Source organism: Monodon monoceros, unplaced genomic scaffold (assembly GCF_005190385.1).
Source record: "Monodon monoceros isolate NGI ecotype Baffin Bay Population unplaced genomic scaffold, NGI_Narwhal_1 Super_Scaffold_1, whole genome shotgun sequence".
Lineage (NCBI taxonomy): Eukaryota > Metazoa > Chordata > Mammalia > Artiodactyla > Monodontidae > Monodon > Monodon monoceros.
This window is the reverse complement of record NW_021703765.1, coordinates 23455583-23478583: the sequence shown is the minus strand read 5'-3', so window position 1 is coordinate 23478583 and position 23001 is coordinate 23455583. Positions and strand designations below refer to the sequence as shown.

Sequence of the window (23001 nt, the reverse complement as noted above, 5' to 3'; positions counted from 1 at the left end):
TCATAATTTTAGGAAAGTTTCCTTGAAGTATTTTTTTTCTCTTGGGGGGATTCCTATTTTATATATGTATTTTATAAATACTATAGGATTTCTGCCTATAGTATTTAGTCACTTTCTCTCAAATCCTTTTTCTGTCATTTCTTTTTGCTTTTAAGCTTTTCCTCCTTTTAACTTTCTATTTTTCTTAAGGCATTATATCTATTTATTTACTAAATACTTTCTCTTCATGGATAGTCTACACGTCCCAAATAATTTTTTTATTTCTAATTTTATTTAGAAATAAAATTTATCCATTTGAGTATTTGTAATTCTGATTTGTTGTTCTGTTATATCCTGTATCATTTTCTTAGTTTCTTTTAGTTGTTTTGAAAAGTTATTTAACAGTTCACATCTAATTTATTTTTTTTATTTTTGGCAATGAACAAGCACTGATATATTTGTTTTAAAAAAAAAAGTTTTCTTTTAGTCACGTTAATATCAAGACAGACAACTAGTTGTTAGCTATGCAATTCTAGACAATTTAGTTACATTCTCTGAACCACTGTTACTTCAAATGATTAAAAAAAATTTTTTTTAACATCTTTATTGGAGTGTAATTGCTTTACAATGGTGTGTTCGTTTCTGCTTTATAACAAAGTAAATCAGCTATACGTATACATATATCCCCATATCTCTTCCCTCTTGCGTCTCCCTCCCTCCCACCCTCCCTATCCCACCCCTCTAGGTGGTCACAAACCACCTAGCTGATCTCCCTGTGCTATGCGGCTGCTTCCCACTAGCTATCGGTTTTACATTTGGTAGTATATATATGTCCATGCCACTCTCTCACTTTGCCCCAGCTTCCCCTTCTCCCTCCCTGTATCCTCAAATCCATTCTCTAGTAGGTCTGCGTCTTTATTCCCATCCTGCCCCTAGGTTCTTCATGACCCTTTTTTTTTCTAGATTCCATATATATGTGTTACCATACGGTATTTGTTTTTCTCTTTCTGACTTCACTCTGTATGACAGACTCTAGGCCCATCCACCTCACTACAAGTAACTCAATTTTGTTTCCTTTTATGGCTGAGTAATATTCCATTGTATATATGTGCCACATCTTCTTTATCCATTCATCTGTTGATGGACACTTATCTATTTTAAAACCATGGGTATATATCATGCTTTTATTTACAAGACATATTATTCTCCTTATTCTCTTTTTTTCTTCTCTCTTTGCACTGAATTTGACTGAGCTTTTTCTCTTCGCTCACTTTCTTTTTGGCCGTGTGGCATGTGGGATCTTAGTTCCCCGACCAGGGATCGAACCCATGTCCCCTGCATTGGAAGCGTGGAATCTTAACACTGGACGGCCAGGGAAGTCCCTCTTTTGCTCATTTTTAATGAAGTTAGTTTTCCCGACTTTTTTTCTCATGGAGGGTAGGTCAAGGTAGCACTCTCTAGTTCCAAGACCACCTTTTCTTTGTTTATGTGAAGTGCTCATAAACATGGTCATGCACTTTCTGGAATCTCCTGGCTCTCTTCTCTGACCCTACATTTAACTGAAACCTTCTTTTTTCTTTGCTTATTGTCCCTGGCCTTCTCTGGGGGCTCCAATTCTAGCAGCTTCACTTCAGTGTGGGGCTTGGTCCTAGGAGAGAGCTTCAGCTATTTAGTTTAATTTTTTTTTTTTTAAGATTTAATTTTTTATTTATTTTTGGCTGCACTGGGTCTTTGTTGGTGCGTGCGGGCTTTCTCTAGTTATGGCAAGTGGGGGCTACTCTTCATCGCAGTGCGCAGGCTTCTCTTGTTGCAGAGCACGGGCTCTAGGCACACAGGCTTCAGTAGTTGTGGCTCGCAGGCTCTAGAGCGCAGGCTCAGTAGTTGTGGCACACGGGCTTAGTTGCTCTGCGGCATGTGGGATCTTCCCGGACCAGGGATCAAACCCGTGTCCCTTGCATTGTTGACAGGTGGATTCTTAACCACTGCACCACCAGGGAAGCCCTCAGCTATTTAGTTTTAGGAGTCGATAGGGCCCAGATGCTGGAACCCCTTCAGATCTTACAGCAGACCCCTGACAATCGACTCTGAGTTAGGGTATGCAAAACCCCTACCAGTTTCAGGTGCTTTTCTCAAACTGGCCTGTGGACTTTCCAGTGAATACCTTTTGGCTACTTCTCAGATCCCTTGGAGGTCTCATTCCTTCTAGTTGCTCTCACACAGATACTGCAAGGATCTTGTAGCTCCTGGTAGTTTGTACCTACCCTCTGGTATTTTGGGTTTCATGTGGCTACCCTGTCACCTAGTTTTGTTGTAAATGTTGTGTTTGTTGATGCATTCTCTTTGTTTTCATGGGGAAATTTCAAGAAAACTAAAAAACTATGAAGCTGGGTTTATGTTCCAAGAATTCTCCTCACAAAGCTTATATGCCTAACCATCATATATACTGACTGTTAATTAAAGGCCCTTCCATTTTGTAAGACTCAGGATAAAACCATTCAAAACTTTTTATGATGTCTTCTCAGAGGAGCCTTTTATTTGTAGCATTCTGTAAAACATAAGCTGATATCTATCTCGTCTATAAATATGTACATCACTCTGTGACATCTACAAATGGCTGTCTCAAATCCTTAAATACTGTATTCTAGAATATGTTTCAGGGGACACGGTTCACACAGAATACAAAGAGAGTGGAGTCCCCTATAATGGCTGTGTATTGCAGCAATACAAATCCCTTTCTATATAACCAGAGAATGCCAATCCCATTGGAAAAGGAAATCACACACAAAAAATCTACTTTAAGATACACTTTAAAGGCAAGGAAATCAAGGGTCAGAATGGCCAAAAAAGTTGCCCAAGCCCACAGCAAATTAAAGGTAAACAAAACAAAACAAAACCCCAGAAATAGGTCTTATTTTCAGGCTGTTGCTCTATCCAAAACTTTTCTGGATCACTCGTCGATATGCATTTATTCAAGATGATTATAAATACAGTCCAGATAATCTCCTTCCCAGTCACTATACCCTGTCACGGCTCATGGAGGCTCCTGTCTCAAGCCCTGTGCACTCCCTGTTCCATCTTCCTAGAACACACTGACTTCTGCATGACTCATTGCTTCTCCTTCCTTAGGTTTTACTCAAATGTCACCTTCTCAATGAGGCATACCCTCCACTAACCACCCATTACACTGCTACCTTCCCATGGCCTGTGCTCCCAACCCCTTTATTCTGCTTTATTTTCCCATGGGAACTTCTTACATTTCATTCACTTGTTCATTCATTTGCCCATGAATACAATCATTATACATCTCTCTTCATTAGAATGTAGGCTTCATGAGGGCAGAGATTTTTATCTCCACTGATGTCTTAAAGGGCAGAGAAAAGTGCCTGAGAAGACAGCAGTTGCTCACCACTTGCTGGATGCAAGAAGAGGGAATTTCAAGTACCACATGGAGTTTTCTTTAATGCATGTACTACTCTTTTGTAACTGATATTACTGTTAACCTGGATGATATTAGTAATTATATGAGAATTCACAATGGGTATGGGGAATTTAGGACTTGGAATCAGTTAATGAGCTAAAGCACTACTAATAATGAAACAGAAGTCACTCTAATTGGAATTCACTGACCAGTATGATACATAAGAGGTAACTTCATAAGAGAGTTAATACTGATTATTAAAGCCTCAGTATGTTTTAGGCTTAGAATTTGACCCTAAAGAGGATAAGTCATTAATTCATTCGCTAAGTTGATCAACTAACATTGTACGTTCAAGAAAAAAAGATATGTTTCAGAGTAACACAATATTCTCCTTATGACCTCAGTCAAAATACAAATTTGAGATCATAGAAGATACCAGGTGAGAGATAAGACTCAAATGCATAAAAATAATTAAACATGCCTGCCCTATTTATAATCAAACATGCTAAGTAACTTCATTTCTGTGGTACCAAGTACACTTAAGAACTGAAACTTAGTTCTTATGTGTCAACTATCAAAAACAAATACTATGTTGTGTTAACAAATTAAGAAAACCAGTACACTCCAATCATGGAATAGCCTCTAACAACTGTCAAAGCACAAATTAACTTGACTTCTGTTTCCCAAGGCATACTGCTTCTCAGGACTGAGATCTCCAAATTCACATCTCAGAAACTCAAGTAATTTATAAATAAGTTAAGCAACAATTTAGGCTTAACTTTATCTGGTGTTAATTGAGTCTTCCAATAAAACCTGAAGCCTAGATAAACTCTGATGCTTTCATGTTCATTTTTGCATTTATAAGGTAATCCCCAAATACACTTGTAAGATTTCTTAAGAATTTTTCAGAAAGCCATGAAATTTCCAAGAAAATAGGCAAAGCTGAATTCTCAAATACAATTTGTTTTCAGAAATTAAATCCACTATGGAAAGAGTTGAATTTCCACTCATACAATGAGTAAGATTACTAGTTTTTTGGGGTCTTATTTGGAGAAACTACAATAAAGTGCCATTTATATTTGCAGCTTTGACTATAATCAACTGTAATAATACGATACCAGCTCAAAAAAATTCTTTTCATTTAAACCTCTTTTGTAATACTGCTTTTTAATAACCCTCATAATAGCCGAATTAAAGGACCCCAACAGAAATCATTCATCCCACATAAAACAAACATTGCCTTTTCTTCTTAGCTTTGTTTTACAAGCTACATTATTTCCAGATGACGCTTGAGGGGACTATGGTTTCAAGAATTAGATGCTTAAATAGACAGCTGCTTTCTATTTGCCATGTAAATCAAGGATATATCAAAGAAAATTCCAAATAGCAGACTTCTTTTCTTCCTATTAGGAACTATGAACTCAGGCAGAAAGGGAAAAAGAGAGAGAAAAACAATAAAAATTCGAGCAAACAGAAAATTAAAATAATGATGTTTTTAACATCTTTATTGGAGTATAATTGCTTTATAATGGTGTTAGTTTCTGCTTTACAACAAAGTGAATCAGCTATACATATACATATATCCCCATACCTCCTCCCTCTTGCGTCTCCCTCTCACCCTCCCTATCCCACCCCTCTATGTGGACACAAAGCACCCAGCTGATCTCCCTGTGCTATATGGGCCGATTCCCACTAGCTATCTATTTTACATTTCGTAGTGTATACGATGTGTTTGCACTGAAATCTGGCAATGATTAATTAACCTTCTAAGAGAAGTTTAAATAATACAGAAAACCCATGCATATTAAATTCAGTAGCAATGTGTGATAAATTTGTAAAAACCAGTGATTTTTTTTCATTTTTTCATTTTTTCCCCCCCTTCCCATTGTAGTGAAAATATTCTTATCTGCTGCTCTACAGAGCTAATATAAAAACAGCTTTTCCTAAGATTCTTCAAACTTTCTTTGTTATTTAAGAAATCACTATGATTTCTTAAATTATCACACATTGCTACTGAATTTAATATGCATGGGTTTTCTGTATTCTTTAAAGTTCTCTTAGAAGGTTAATTAATCATTGCCAGATTTCAATGCAAACATATCCTATTTCCTTTTAGAAGGAACATAAAAGTTATTTAAGTATTTTTAATGATAATTTTAAAAAATCCTTAAAAAGAATATTCTACCATATTCCATAAGAAGGGACAGGACAAATTTCCTCTCTAGGAATAAAGAAAGGGCAATATTCTTTACCTCAATTCAGGCGTGCTTTTTAAGAGTGAAGAAATTTTTCTTTTTTAAACAAGAGGGGATCCCTCCAACTAAAACTGTCCTTAGAAGCATACTCAGAACATTTCTGGAACTCCTAGTTCAGAAATGCATCCAAAGCCAAGTTATAACACAACCAAGAAAATCAGTCTGATTATGTTAAAGTCAGGCCTGGTTTTTAATTAGGAAGAAAAGTGGCAGGGATAGGGTGTGGAGCTTGCTCACTTGTTAGAGGCCTCATTTATTTGATTTTTAAAATCAATTGTTCTAAAGAAGAAACCTTCTGGGACCTAATCAGTGTGGGGCTTGGAATCTGTTAATACTTAAGTTCAAAGCAGTTGTTTCTAGGGATGTTCACAAGATTTGCAACCCTATTCACAAGATCGGGCTCTGTTTTTTACATTGGTTTTGACATTAGGAAAGTAACTATCAATATAAAGATCTTGATTCAAATTTCATGATCCTCCTTGGAGAAATGGTTGATTTTAGGGCTGGAGCAGGGGAAATACAAGATGAGTTGGAGCATCTTGAAGGCCGCAAAAAAAAAAAAAAAAAAAAGGTTGACGCATATTCAAAGGGCAGAGGATACACCTGAAAGAGCTCCCAGTGCCTAAAATTGGAACAACCTGAGTCACAAAATAACAACACTTCCGGATGATAAGAAGAAAATTCGTATCCAGGAGTCCACAGTGATAGAAATATACAACTGCATAGATAAATACATCAGGGAGAGGTGACAACTCTTCCTTGCAGAAGAATTCTAATAATAAATTTAGAGGGAATGAGACAAACGGAAAATCACTAATAAATCAGTAAAATAATGCTGAAGCCAGATCAATCAATGGATGCTAAAATTTGTGGGAAAATGTATAGGAAGAAACAGGGTATCGGCATCATCTCAAAGTATCTCCCCTATATACTGTTCCAATATAGTGGAAATCTTTAATAACCTAATAAAGTATTTCCAATATAGTGGAAATAACTACTATATAAAACATACAGGGGGCTTCCCTGGCGGCGCAGTGGTTGAGAGTCCGCCTGCCGGTGCAGGGGACACGGGTTCGTGCCCTGGTCCGGGAAGATCCCACATGCCGTGGAGCAGCTGGGCCCGTGAGCCATGGCCGCTGAGCCTGCGCGTCTGAAGCCTGTGCTCCACAACGGGAGAGGCCACAAAAGTGAGAGGCCCGCATACCGCAAACAAAACAAAAAAACAACAACAAAAAAACATACAGGAATTTCAATGGGAAAATCAGCAAGTTTATGGTGAAGAATCTGGACAGACATCATCCCAGTGAAGTGATCAATACCAGTAATACACACCAACACCATGTATTCTCCGAAATGATGTACTGAGAAGGGCATATCACTTCTGTAGTATCCTTCCCAATAATGCATAACATCATTCTAATCATGAGAAAATGCCAGACAAACCCAAACTGAGGGACATCCTACAAAATAACTGGTTAGTACTCTTCCAAGGTGTCAAGGTCATGAAATCCAAGGAAAGACTAAGGAGACGTGACAACAAAATGCAATGTGGGATCATCCTGGATTGGATACTAGAAAAGAGTAAGGGCATTAGTGTCAAAACTGGTAAAATTCAAATGAGATTTGTGTTTTAGTTAACAGTATTGTACCAAGGTTAATAGTTTTGAAAAATGTTCAATGGTTATGTGAGATATTTACAAAAGGGAAAGCTGGTGAAGGATATATGGAAATTCTTGAATACTCTTTGTAAGTCTAAAATTATCTAAAAATAACAAAGAAGAGAAGGAAGGACTGAGGGAGGGAATAAAAAAAGGGAAGGAAGGAAGGGAGGGAGGGAGGGAGGGAGGGAAGGAGGGGAAAATAAGTCATATACTTGACAAAAATGTAAAGATCTATGCTTATAAAGAAGAGTATAAGGCAAAAAGTGTAAGTTCTATTTTCCCTTCCCTTCAGTCTGACTCCCTACAGGTAACCACTATTTAATAGTTTATGAATTATTCCAGAAAAATTAAATGCATATTTTCAAACATACATGTACATATAACCTACATACTATAAAGTATGGTTTTCTGTTTGTTTCTACTGATTTAAGTGTTATGGATATCTTTTCAGATAAACCTATATGGACTGAATTTGTTAAAAAAAAATGTCTGCAGAATAACTGCATTGGATAGATTTAAACTTTAATCAGTCCCCTATTGATAGATTTTGCTCTTAAGCCAGGCTGAAAAATACACATATCTTTTTGTAACTGCATATCTAATTGACTTTAGCAGTTTCTAAAGTCAAGACACTACTCAAGAATCATTTTCCCTAATTGAAAATATTAACTTTCTCAAAGTATAAAATTTATTTTTCTAACATTCACCCTCATGCCATAATGCCAGCAAAGCTGGTATCTATATGCTATTACGTTCAACAAATAGTTCTTTTTTTTCTTTTTCCTAGTGCTCCAAGTACTACTTTTTTTTAATGGCTTCACTGAGACAACATTCACACACCACACGTACTTTGTCAATTTAAAATGTACAATTCAGTGGTTTTCTGTACATTCAGAATTGTGCAACCATCACCACAATCTAATTTTCAAACACTTTTATCATCCCCGAAAGAGACCATGTGCCGTCAGCAATCACTCACCATCCTACATCAATCACATCGTGGATTTTTTTCCAATAAATATACAGTTGGACCTCCATATTGTCAGGTTTTACTTCTGTGGATTTAACCAACCTTGGATGGAAATTTCTATCTGTGGTTGGGTGAATCCTCAGATTCAGAATCTGAAGATATGGAGGGCCGATTGTACTATACCACTTTATATAAGGGACGTGAGCATCCTTGGATTTTGGTATATGCGGGGCCTCCTAGAATCAATCCCCCTCAGATACCAAGGGACAACTGTATACTACGTTTTTTCCTATACATGCATACTTACGATAAAGTTTAATTCATGAATTATGTACAGTAAGAGAATATCCAAATTGCTCGCACCACTACTCTTAGGCTTTGGGGTCATTAAGTAAAATAAGGGTTACTTGAACACAAGCGCTGCAGTACTGCAACAGTCATCTGATAACCCAGATGGCTACTATGTGACTAATGGTCGGGATATGCTGGACAAAGGGATGATTCATGTCCCAGGCAGGACAGAACTGGATGTCGAGAGATTTCATCACACTACTTAGAATGGTGTGAAATTTCAAACTATGAATTGTTTATTTCTGGAATTCTCCATTTAATATTTTTGGACCGCTGTTGACCGTAGGTAAATGAAATCTCAGAAAGCAAATCGTGGCTAAGGGGGGAGTTGACTGCACTTGCTTTTAGCAAGTTGATGATAAACTCTTAGTTACTGTTTATACTTCTGCTGATTTTTCTGATTTGGCTCCTTACCCTTTGGCCAGGGTCTTTTTCGCTTGCGCCTTTGCATTTACGTTTGGAATGAGATGGGAAAGTTGGTCCTATGAAAAGGTTCAAAAATTCTTTGATGATCATGGGGCAAAATTTTGGTTCCTTATGATTCCACCTAGAATAAAAGTTAGATTCCTCTCATCTCAACTAGTTGCTACGATAATTGTTAGAAATTAGGGAAACAACGGTTACATGACATGTGACAACAGTCAAAATTAAAAGCCATGTTTATATTTAAAAAGCAACTATAACTCACTTATTATTTTTGCTTCATTGTCTATATTCAGGTTCTGTTTTATATGACCAAAGTTGTTTTAGAGGTTTATTCTTATTAAAAAAAAATGTTGGGACTTCCCTGGTGGCGCAGTGGTTAAGAATCTGCCTGCCAATGCAGGGGACACGTGTTCAAGCCCTGGTCCGGGAAGATCCCACATGCTGCGGAGCAACTAAGCCTGTGCGCCGCAGCTACTGAGCCCGTGAGCCACAACTACTGAAGCCCACGCACCTAGAGCCCGTGCTCCACAACAAGAGAAGCCACCGCAATGAGAAGCTCACACACCACAACGAAGAGTAGCGCCCGCTCACCACAACTAAAGAAAGCCCGCGAGCAGCAACGAAGACCCAATGCAGCCAAAGGTAAATAAAAATAAATAAATCTATTAAAAAAAAGTGTTGAAAGATTCTTCTTTAACAACTCTCTCATGTCTCTTTAGTCATTGAATTAAACTTTATGAAACCCTGATATAAAGACACCAAAACTCAGCCAAGTCAACTGAACTTCACTAGCTTTCCTAGACAACTTTATCACTCTCTGTAATGAGCATTCTCTCTCCCCATGGAGAACTTGAGTATAATTTTTTGTTTTATTTTCCCTTAAGCAGTCAGGGAATTTTCTCATTCTCTAGAAGCTGGCTGAAGACTTCGGGTTTCCCCTGAGACGTTCAGACAAACATGGCTGTACTAAAGTACTAACACTAATGTTTTTGTAACTTGCTATTTGCTTTCTATGTTGTTAGTCAATTGACTGGTGAACTACACAGTATAATGAGAATAAACATTTTCTTAATAAACTCAAAATTCTCTAGGTAGACTGAAAGTACTCTACGTACTACAGTGAGAAGAAAAACATATCCTTATTTTTACACAGTTATTCAAACTCTGCTACTATAGTTCTCTCAATCCTGCTGTAGAAAGTATACATTCAGGAATCCACTGCTGCATTAAGACCCTTTCGTTTTCCTGTTCCATCTTTTACAAACAAGTTTTCTAAAGCATTAGTCAAGGACACAGAATTTTATGTGGTTGTTGGCAGAGACACTTAACAAGTAAAATTTCTGGGGAAGAAAAAGGGAACATACTGTATTTGCCCAGTTAATGACCAAATTAAAAGAGAATGATAATGAGAATATGGTTTCAAATGTTCTCTCACTTATACGTAGTATTTTGAGCAATGGGAATGACCAATAAAACATCAGTTATCACCAAAGAAGAACATAGTGTAGTACTTACTTTTAAGGTTGCTATTGTTTTTTTTAATCACCTTTCAGGTCAGTGGCAGGAGGAGTGATTCACAGTTATCAACACTACTACTGAATCAGTGTTACCCACCCTCTGCACTTAGCTCCGAGGAAAGGCAGCAAAATTCAAGTTCATAAACCCATTTGGAAAATGCTGTGATTTGCAAAGTCTCATACCCACAAATGTTATAATAAGGACTGTCAATGGCAGATTCCAAATGGAATTTTCTTTGTATTTCTAGGAAGCGGATGCCTCAAGAAATTCAGTTTTACTCAGTGAAACCTTCATGCAAGAGGAAAACAGTCAATGACCTGTAAAGTTCAACAGAATTCATATGTCCATTACGAGTTCAACTTGTCCTTTCACTGCATAATCACCTCCATGATTGGCAAATACTGTTAAACATGACCTGTTTTCTCAAAGAAATATCAATTTTCTGGCCTCTGATTAAAGGAGAATACTGCTAGGGCAACCTCAGTACTACATACATTCAACACATTTTTGTGGAATTAACAGGAATACTATATAAATCAAATAATATGTGTATAAAAATGACAAAATACTTACAGATGACCAAAATTTAAGTTCTTAATAAACATAATCCCCATTGCCACTCTGGCCCCAACTGAGGTTTCCAAGGAGCAATTAGAAAGAATTATTTTTCTTAGAACAAGTCATGACAAGGATAGAATTAAGTCAACTATAATGCTCATTTTTTTCAAGAAATTGAGAATATTCAACTAGCAGGAAAATCTTAAAAGATACTAATTTTTTTGGTAGGAGAGAAGTACTTTGGAATTTTAAACTTCATAATGGGAAGACAGACCATAACATCTCTCTCACACCCCCACTAAATAAATAAATAAAAGAGATGAAAAATAGCACCAGTCAGGTTGTGGCTGCACACAGCTATCTCTGTTTATCAGCGTCTGATATCTGGACTGGGTGCTGTTCCCACAGTCTCATATCAGCACAACCATTTAGAAATGAAACAAATGACAGCAGGAAACAAGCAAAACAATTCTCCGGTTGTCTGGTACACATCACCACCTCAAACTTAGGATATAAAAGTTCTCTCCTAAAGTTTCTAAATATCAACTCATTAACTTGTCCCCAGACAAACAAACAGGGAGGTCCTTATTAGAACTGGATGAACTACCTCTGTGGTCCGTGACATGAAAGTTTTTAGCATCCTCATCTAAGGTATGTTCCAAAACACAAGAGGTGTCACAGACAGTGGCACAGCCCTAAAGGAACTCATAACGAGTTCCCCCTCCTATTATATAATGCTCATCCCTGTGCTGTGTTCTATTCCATCATCATCCCCTGAGGTCAGGTGGTAATAAGCTCTTCATCTTTAAAGAGGAGGGAACAAATGCAACATGTTATGCTATTCTCTGCTGACCATGACTGACGAATTGGAGCAGCATACTGACCCAAGCAGAGACAATTAGATTCTCTCTCCCAGGATCTGAGAATTAGGACTCTGATCAGTCAGCAAAAGGCATGACACTCCCAAGGACATGTTAAGGGTTGGGAGGGAAAGGGGGTGGGGGAGGGGTCGGGGTTGCTATTTCAGTCAGCAAATAGGGAAAACGGGCCTACGGAAAGCAGCGGCAGAATAAAACTGAAGCAAAAAGAAGCAGATAACAGAAACTAAATGCCCCAGAAAGAGAGGTTTTTTTTTTTTTTTCTAATTTTAAGAATTATCATTCCTTATGTATGTATGTATGTATGTATGTATGGCTGTGCTGGGTCTTCATTGCTATGCATGGGCTTTCTCTAGTTGCGGTGAGCAGGGGCTACTGTTCCTTGCGGGGCACGGGCTTCTCATTGCAGTGGCTTCTCCTGTTACAGAGCACAGGCTCTAGGAGCATGGGCTCAGTAGTTGTAGCGCGTGGGCTTAGTTGCTCCATGGCATGTGGGAGCTTCCCGGACCAGGGCTCGAACCCATGTCCCCTGCATTGGCACGCGGATTCTTGACCACTGGACTACCAGGGAAGTCCCAAGATAGGCTATTCTGAATGAATCCAATGGCTTTTCCATTTCAGGTTCTCATTCTCTGAAATCTAGGTGTACATCTTCCCCTTGAGTTCCGTGAGAAAAGTTTGCACACTTCTTATAAAATCCCTCCTTTTGTTTCTCTGTAATTAGTTTGAGTGGTTTTCTTGACTAATAAGATTTCTAATTATTAACAATCATTGATTTAGGGTTGACTTTCTTCAACTACTTGTTAATAATCATCAAAATTTTTTTCCCTTGATTTGAGATGTCAATCCTTTATTTACCTATCATAGGTTTCTCAGGGAACAAGATCACAGCCAGATCTTGGGAAGAGAGGGGTATTGTTATTTTTAAATTTAGCAATGAGAGGAAAATTTTTTTATTGACAAAGTAAGGTAACTACTTACATAATCTGGTAGAGGAACATCATTGGAACTCAGCGAACCTCTCAAGGACTGTGTGGCTTGTTCCAGAACTTTGTTGTGTTTTTTAGACAGCAAGGAAAACAAGCTGAAAAAAAAAAAACAAAACCCCAATTATATTAAAAGAACTAAGTGTCTCCTTTTCTAGGTTTTATATTGACATCCCACAGAATGTCGATTATTCTAAAAGATTCTTCTTTTCGTGCCTGTGTTAACAGCAGGATTAACAACACTATTGATATAACAAATAATAAAGTGAAAAGAATGTTTAAATTATAAGGGTTCTAAAATAAAAGTTTGCCAGTTTCAAATTATATTTCAAACAGAGGAGGAATTTTCAGAAGACTACTATCATGGACAGGACAGCGGACAGATATTAAGAAAACCTGAGATATGGACTGACTTTATGAGTAACTCATAGTGCAATCTGTTACAAGTTACTTGAGCTTGCTGTATCCCAATTTTCTCATCTTTTTTTTTGTATCTTACTGCATGGGTTTATTTATTTTATTTTATTTTTTTAACATCTTTATTGGAGTATCTCATCTTTCAAATAAGTGCACTGGATTATTTCTCTAGCATAATACAGAGTCTATGATTCTATATTATAGCTTTATATTCTTATTCTCAAAAAGAATGGCTTTAAACATATGTATTATAAGAGTTTTACTTTACTGGTACTGAATAACTCCCCTGTGTAAACAACTAAAAAAAACTGAACAAAATACATAAAATAACTGTTTTCAGATGTTGAACATCTGAAATGTTCAAAACCTGCCCCAGTGTCTTCTTGAACGTTTGGCTAAATGCAAAGAAAAGACCCCACAAGGTGTGGCAGTAAACCACCATCCAGGAGCCACAAACTGAACAGAGATTTTGGAGATCACAAAAGGCTGGAGGTATGCTGAAGTTCCAACCAGCCAGAGTGGATAAAACTCACTGAACATGAACACTCAGTTGAATTCTCAGAAACGCCACGCTTTAGGAAGGGCTATTCTAGCCCAGAGTAAAGATGATTCTAAGGTGCATTCCAACAGACCTAAATGAGCAATTTTCAAAGTATAAAACAAATTTACATTAAATGTAAATGGATTAAACACTCTCGTTAAATGACAGAGATTGTCAGACTGGATAAAAAAGCAAAACCCAGTAACATGCTATTTATAAGAGGCACGCTTGTAAATTTAAAGATACAGATAAGTGAACAGTAAAACAATACAAGAGAGATATTGTATAAACACTAATCATAAGAAAGCTGGAGCGGCTATATTAATATTAGACAAAGTAGGCTTAAGGATAAGAATATTATTACCCAAGATAAAGAGAGAAATTTTATAGTGATGAAATGGCAAATTTATCAAGAAGCTATAACAATCCTAAATGTGTATGTACCTAATAATAGAGCTTCAAATACACATAATTATATGATCCTAATGTTAAAGCTACTATATCTAGTGAATAAAGAATTCTTCCTTGGGCTAGATGACAAGTTAAAAATACAGACAATTCTGATTCCATGTACTTTTCCATATAAGTATGACCTGTAGTATCTTCTTTAATGCCCAAAACATTACTCTAGTATTTCTTAGTGGTATCTTTCTAAACCGAATATTGATTTGAATATCAATTTATGAAAATCTCTACTTATTTCAAATGGTTTAAATGGGATAATTACTGAAAACAAGACTACTAAGTATTCTTTCTAGATTAAGTTTTAACAATAAAATGTTAAAAAATGAATGAAAAAAATTCCTTAACACTTATTGGTAATGCTGGATGTGTACAAAGCAAATGTAACAAAGCCAAGAATATTCTCTAAATCTATACTCAAATACAGCAGGAAAATAAGTGAAATAATTACTAAGTGAATAAGTGTGAAATCATATGATACTGATCAAGCATATGTTGATAAGAGAGACTTCTTTGAAATGGAATAGTTCAGCAAAGTTTCATGAAGGGTTAGACTTTATGAAGAAGGAAAAAGATTTGTGCAAGAGAAGAGAGAGGCATTTCCAAACAGAAGGCAAATCACAGAGGCAAAACAGGGGACAGTGAGAAGACTGAAGTGGAAGTGATGTAAAGAAGTAGGGAAAAAGACTCAATCTGTAAGGGTATGTATATTCTTTTCAATCATTTTACTTTTCTGGGTCTTCTCTATTTGAGGTTTAGTTTTGCTTGTTTTTTCTTTTTTAAGGTTAAAAGTAAACATCACACTTTTTCCTCACATCCATACCCACGATCCACTGGTAACAAATGTTAGCAGTTTATTATCTATGATTCCAACAATATTATATGCATCAAGGCATGTATATGAATGAATACTGTACATATACATCCATGTTTTCTTCCCACAAAATAGGTACTGCTCTGTACCTTGCACTTTTTCCACTTAACAATATAATCCTTGATTCGTTCAATAAACACATATTGAGTGCCAGTTAACTGATATCCAAGCATATGGATATACCTTAATTTACCTAGTCCATTAGAAATGAATCACTGCAATGGTTCCAGTTTTTTGTATTATAAATAGCACTGCAATGAACACCCTTGTACATAATTTTTAGTATATCTGAGGTGAGACTGACTATAGATAAAGTAAAACTGCTGAGTAAAAGAATAACTGAACATAGTACTAAACTGCAATGGGGGTATATATTCTTAAATATGCAAATTATTTTGCAGGCAATGAAAAATAAAAGATAAAAATATGTTGGGATAGTGCATAAAGCATATTCACATGGAAATGCATAAAAGAGGGCAATTAGTAAGATTCTTTTCATTGGTTGTAGTGTATTTTCTGGAATAAATGGAGTTTCAGAAGTTTTTTGAGACTGAGCAGACTTTGGTGGTTGATTTTAGTATAGGGCATGGCAAGACTCAGAGGCATCAATTGGATGCCCAAACAAAAAGCAAAAGCAATAAATATACCTGGAAGAAGTGAGCTTTTTGGTGTTAGTAAGAGGAAAGGGGACAAGTGAAGTACAGCAGTGCACTTTAAGTTTACAAAATACCAGGAGCTGTTTTATGGGTTCAATAAACCTGGGATTTTCTCTGTCAGTGTTCTAAGAGTGTACCCTTCAGAGAAGGACAACAGAGGTAACCTATGGTAACTTTTATCATCACTTTCAGAAATTTATGGAACAAGTCCTAGGAATCAAAGCAAAAAGGATTTGATATTGTTTCCTTTGGAGAAGAAAGCCTAGTTTGTTTATTTTAAAAGAGAATACTAACAATCCTTTTTCCTTGTTGGTAAAAGACAAAACAAGGAAGAGAGCTGCAATTCAAACATAAGCTCTTTCAGTTGGACATAACAGAAAATTTGACTGTTATGGGCATAAAATGTTGACATGGTCCACCTCAAGAAGCTGTGGTTACTGCTCCCAGCTGTTTTTAAGAAAGTTGGTGTAAGAACAGATGATTTGAGGTCACTCCCAGTTTTCTATCATGAATTAAAAACAGAATTCACACTTACTCAGGCTGTTATTCTTCTACAATCTAATATGCTTTTTTCCTCAGGTCTGCTAGCCAGAGCTCTCAAAGTTGTTGTGTTTTTTTTTTTAATTTTTAAAAAACATTCTAATTTTGTCTCCTGTTTAGCATTTGTAGGGCAAAATGACCTAAATTTATATGAGACATGACTTTCAAATTGCTGAGAAAAGTAACTTTTGCTTAAAGCTTTTGCATTCAAAGTACCAGCCCCAGCTAAATGCGAGAGTGAGTGACACACATGATGTTTGTATGGAAGGGGTAATTCCGATTCTGGACATAAGTGAAACTGATTCCAAGTGTATTGATCTTCACTCAGGATCCTTTTTTATTTAAATTAGAAAAAGACTAGATTTTCCTTTTTGTACAAGAATGTTCATTGTAAATTGGTTTAACAGTGAAAATTTAAAAACAACAAAAACTCTCGGGAATGGAATGGGTAAATAAACTGTGGAAGGGTCATACAATGGCATACTATGTAGCAATTTAAGGTTATCTAAAACTATGTGTAACAATAGGGATAATCCTCAAAAACAATGTTGTTCTACAAGCAAGGACCCTGGTAGAGAATGTGAATGAGGTATTATTTATATAGTGTTTTTAACATGCAAAACATTACATATCTTCTACAGATAAAACATTTGAAGTAATAAAACATATACGGAAATGATAAACACTACATTTAGGATAGTCATTATTCTCTGAGAAAGAAGAGAGGAAATAGGATCAGGCAGGAAGAAATGAGAGGTTCAGCTCTCTCTCTCTAAAATGTTCTTTCAGTAATACTGCATACATACATAGGTGACTGCTATATTACTGGGGTTTTTTTGGTGTATACCTGAAATATTACACATTTTAAAAACTGGAATAAAAAGAACACACTATCCTGAAGAAAACAGAGCCCCGGCCAAAAGCCAGCGTTTCACAAAAGAAAGAAGCATATAAATATGCATGATGAGTCCAACCTGGAATGTGCTCAGAAAACCACTGGCTGCTGCCAAGGGCTGTCCTTTAGGGCGCCCAGCTGGTGGCAGGAGATGAGGACAGTTTAAAGACAGACTGTGAAGGGTCGCTTGTGGCACATCAAAAGTCCTGGACCTTTCTGTATGGAGTAAGAAGCTAATGTTACAGTCTTACAAAATGAGTTAAAGAGACATGATTCCTTGCCCCCAAGGAAATCAAGTCTAATGGAATAAGGGGAAAAAAATGTCTACAATACTGAAATCAGAGAACTCCATGGGTCTGAAGAGAGTGCCATGGGAGTACAGTTGAAGGTTAGGTACGCTTCACAGAGGAAATCTCCCTTGATGGTGGCCTTGAAGGTTAGGGGGTTTGCTTGTTGGGAAAAGTAAAGGGGGAGGGAGAGCCATTCTGAAAGGGGGAAAAGTGTATAGAAAGGCACAGAGAGACTTCAGGGAAGTACCAATAGCTTATAAGGCCAGAAAAGTGCAAGTCCACTGCGGCAGAGGGTTCGAGATGGCGAGAGATGAAGCTAGCAAGGTCAGCATGGGCCTGTTAAAGACCATGCAGGAGGTCTGCACTAAGTCACTGAGACAGACAGTAACTCAAACAGTTACCAAGAACCTACTACATGCCAGGGAATGAGAGAGTTGTCTGCCTGGGATACAGCAACAAGCAAAAGCCGCACGATCTCTGTTCTGTGCTCCTGGAGGGTGCAGTCAGGTCAAGGAGGCTATGCCTACACAGAAGTTCTACTGTCACTGTGGTGATGGAGACAAGTATGGCTTGCACTGGGGACAAAGATGAGGGCTGCCTGACCGTACCTGAAGTAAGGACAGGAAATCATTTCCGGAGGTGATGCCTGAGCTGAATCTTAAGGAACAATCTGGAGTTAGCCAAGCAAATCAGGCAACGGTAAAGGTAATGTGGCCAGAGAAAAGAGCATGAGGGTAGGCAGAGAAATCTGCGCACTGTGGGTGCAGTAAACATCACAGCACGCACACTCATAAAGTGTTAAGTATCTGGAGCACCACGATATGGTCAGGGCAGTAGCGGCAATAGTTCATAAAGTGCCTCTTGTGTCTTACTTAGACCCTGGACTTCATCCTGAAAGCCAGAGGTGTTTTCTGACAGCAGGACTATAATGATAAGTAAGAGGGACAGAAGCAAAGCTGCTATGTTCGGTGTCCAGGTGGGAGGTGGGGGGCAGGGACGGGCAGGAGGGGTGATGGAGCAACCTTGCTCATCTCTGTCCTCTATCTCTCCCTGACGCGCTCTCATCTCGTGGTGGCCGCAGAGGCCCTGTCACGGAACCTGAAAACCACATACCTGTGCAGAGAGGTATAAGTATATAACAATTACGTTCGTTTTAGAAAGATTCCTTGGCTCCTCAAGAGGATGGGAAGGATGGACAGGGGCTGGCAAGGGAACAGGAGTGGAGACAGAAAGATACTTTGGGTAACTTTTACGCCGCTAAAAGTGAGAGGTGAGGAGGGCTTGAACTGAAGCAAATATGAGCTATTTGGAAAGCAAAGGAGGCAACACAGAGTGAAAAAAGGGGATCATGGGTGACTCTCAGGTTTGGGAAACTTAGTGGCTGCCTGAGAATGTGACTGAACATGCCAGGGATATACAGAAGAAGAGCCAGAGAGTAGGGAGAAGACCCAGGAAGACAAAGAGCTGTGCCTCAAAGAAAACAAGAGCAGCAGCAGCTCAGTGGCAGGGTGCTTCCTGCACATCAGATCGTCATCTGACAGATGTGCTATTACTCTCCATGCTTTTTTTATTTTGAAGGGATGATGAAATTGAGGCTATGGTTAAGGCTCATAGCTACTAAGTGGTGGAGTCAGGAGACAAATTCAAGAGCTCCAAGAGCTGTGCTCTTAACAATTCTGCCACGAAACGCAGAGGTGCTCGGCAATATCCAGACAGAGGTCGTTAGAAATATCCAGATGCAGGGGCTTCCCTCGTGGCCCAGTGGGTAAGCCTCCGTGCTCCCAATGCAGGGGGCCCGGGTTCGATCCCCGGTCAGGGAACTAGATCCTGCATGCCACAACTAAGAGTTCACATGCCAAAACTAAGGAGCCTGTGTGCCACAACTAAGGAGCTGGTGAGCTGCACCTAAGGAGCCCTCAAGCCACAACTAAGGATCCCATGTGCCGCAACTGAGGAGCCTGCTAGCCACAACTAAGACCCAGCACAACCAAATTAATTAATTAATTAAAAAAAAGTTGCATTTGGAAGAGATTTCTTTTCTTTTTTTTTTTTTTTTGCGGTACGCAGGCCTCTCACTGTTGTGGCCTCTCCCGTGTGGAGCACAGGCTCCGGATGCGCAGGCTCAGTGGCCACGGCTCACGGGCCTAGCCGCTCCGTGGCATGTGGGATCTTCCCGGACCAGAGCACGAACCCGTGTCCCCTGCATCGGCAGGCGGACCCTCAACCACTGCGCCACCAGGGAAGCCCTGGAAGAGATTAAAAAAAAAAAAAAAAAAAATATCCAGATTCAGGACATACTAATCTGGTGCTCAGGAGAGAGGTAAGAAATTTAAGGGCTATTAGCATCAGTCGAAATCATTAAAGTACAGGCGATCTGATCACCCAAGGAAAACATGTAATATAAAACAAGAGAGATAAGGACAGATATCTGGGAAACACCAAGACTAAAAGAGTAAACACAGTAAAGGGTACTCAAAGAGCTAGCAGCAGAACAAGAAGAGAAAGACATTCTTCTCTAAGTCAGGAGAATAATCGTAAGGATGGAGCACTCACCACTGTTAAAAGGTAAAGAAGGATTGAAAAAAAGAAACAAAGTCACTGGATGTGACACAAGGAAAGAAATCAACCGTTACTGTACTCAAAACTGTTTTCAGTGGGGAGGAGGAGGCAGAAGCTGGCCCTTGGTGGTTGAGAGACAAGCGGGATGTGAGGAAACAGGTGGTGCTGGGGCGAGGAGAGTTAAGAGTAACCGCCTGACGGGGAAGGCAACGCAGACAGAGGTCAGTTACTGCGGGGTGGCATGGGGTTCCCTCCTTGAAAACTGCAGACATTCCTCACAACTTGCAGTCACTTCCTCTCCATGCCCCAGTCCTTCCCGCTGACACACTCAAACAGTAGTCACCAGAGAAGTGAGAAGCACCTCAACTCCACACTACAATGGGAGCAGATGAAGAAGCTCAGCTACAGAGCTGGTACTTCACCCAAGGTCAAAGTTCCGTAGAGTAGTGAATACAAAAGTTCTTTACAAACCCTAAAGAGCTATTTAAATGCAGAGAAACACAAAATATTATTAAGGTTATTAAAGGCAGAGCTCCAGCTAGACACCAAATCTCCTTCTGCCAAGCTTCGGGCTCTCTCCTCTGCAGACACGGACTCTTTCTACATGCAGGAAGCCCTTCTTGCCCCCTCCACCCATCTAAGTGCTGCCTCTCTTTCAAGGCACAACTCCCTACCCTCTGTGAAAGATTTCTCTAACCTGCGCCCACCCTGCCTCTGAACCATGCTAACTTCTCTACCACTCGGTTGATATTTAAATACGGTCTTACACTGCTGGTTACTTTATTTTTATTTATTTTTTATTTATTTATTTTGCGATACGCGGGCCTCTCACTGCTGTGGCCTCTCCCGCCGTGGAGCACAGGCTCCAGACACGCAGGCCCAGAGGCCATGGCTCACGGGCCCAGCCGCTCCGCGGCACGTGGGATCCTCCCGGATCGGGGCACAAACCCACGTCCCCTGCATCGGCAGGCAGACTCCCAACCACTGCGCCACCAGGGAAGCCCTGGTTACTTTATTTTTAATCAGCTTTATTGAGGAATGATCTCCATATGATAAAATTGGCCAATTTTAGGTAGACAATTCAATGAGTTTTGAAAAATACAAACATTCATGTGACTCATCACCATAATCATGATAGAGACTATTCCCATTACCCCAAGAAGTTCCCCTGTGCCCCTCTGAAGTCAAGTCCCTCCTCCAATATGCCCACCCCGAGACCTCACTCCAGGTAACCACTGGTCTGTTTTCCGTCACTATGGTTCTGCCTTTTCTAGCTTTCATGTAAATAGAATTATACCATATGTACTCTTTTGTGTCTGGCTTCTATCACCCAGCATAATGTTTTTCAAATTCATCCCCATTGTTTTGTGTGTCAGTAATTCTTCCCTTTTTATTGCTGAGTAGTTTTCTATTGTATGAATGAACCTCAATTTATTTATCAGTTGGTGGACATTTGGGTTGCTTCCAGTTTTGAGCCATTATGAATAAAGAGGCTATAAACACTCTCGTACAAGTTTTTACGTGAACATATGTTTTCATTTCTCTTGAATAAATACCTAGAAGTGGGATTGCTGTGTTGTATGCTCTGTTTTAACTCTATAAGAAACTGCCAAGCTGTCTGTTCTACATTCTGGCTAGCACTTGATACTTCAGTCTTTAAGTTTAGCCATTCTAGCGGGTGTGAAGTGGATCTCACTGTGGTTTCAGTTTGCATTCCCCTAGTGAATTTCCCTGTGCTCAGGTTTCCTTTGTTGAAGTGTCTATTCAAATCTTTTGTCCATTTATTAAAAAAATGGGTTGTTTTTGTTCTTCGTGAGTTGTGAGAGTTCTTTATATATTCTAGACACAAGTCCTTTATCAGGTATTTTTTTTGGTCAGCTTTAAAATATTTTCTCCCAGCTTTATTGAGATGTAATTGATATATGACACTGTGAAAGTTTAAGGTGTGCAGCATGCTGATTTGATACATACATATTGCAAAATGATGACCACCACAGCTTTAGCTCACACCTCCATCCCATCCCATAACTACCATTTCTTTCCTATGGCTAGAACATTTAAGACTTACTTTCCGAACTACTTTCAAGGATGTGCTAGAGTACTATTAACTGTAATCACCATGCTGTACATTGTATCTCCAGAACTTATTTATCATAAAACTGGAAGTGTGTACTCTCTGACCTTGTTATCAGCTAAACATCAAATCGGTTGTAGTATCATTTTTTAAACATCTGGGTACTGTCATTGAGATAAAATTACAGTCTACTCAGAGGCAGCTGTCTCTTATGACCTATAAACTATAAATATGAAAATATACCCTAAGTACAACACAGAGTAGGGTGGGTTATAAAACTAAAGGAAGAATTTAACATATTGGTGAAGATTAAACAATGATCTTAACTACCCTGAGAAAAGGACCTACATTTCCTTACTTTGTATCTCATTATCAGGTATTATTTATTTTTGTAAACAACTTCTCCCATACTGGGGGGAGGGGTGGGAAGTGGAAGAAAGTTTTAAAACTTGATGAAGTCCAATTCATGAAATTAAAAAGAAATTATTTGTAGTTTTTGCATCATAAATCTTTGCCTAACCCAAGATTCGAAAGATTTTCTCCTATAATTTCTTCTGGAAGTTTTATAGTTTTAACTCTTATAATTAGGTCTGTGCTCTATTTGGACTTCATACGTATGTATGGCATGCAGTAAGAGTCAAGGTTTACTTTGTTGTTATTGGGCTTTTTGGCATGTAAATATTTAATTGCGGT

The 23001-nt window shown here is 38.5% G+C and overlaps 1 protein-coding gene across 2 annotated transcripts in view; it reads right to left on the bottom strand.

Annotated features, from left to right (window-relative positions):
• The window catches only part of DYM (dymeclin), a 377165-nt gene that overhangs the window by 114256 nt on the left and 239908 nt on the right, over positions 1-23001 (bottom strand). For both annotated transcript variants that reach the window (XM_029234371.1, XM_029234366.1), the window contains one exon: positions 12996-13098. In XM_029234371.1, coding sequence (XP_029090204.1) covers positions 12996-13098 — 103 coding nt within the window. The remainder of the gene's footprint in view (positions 1-12995; positions 13099-23001) is intronic.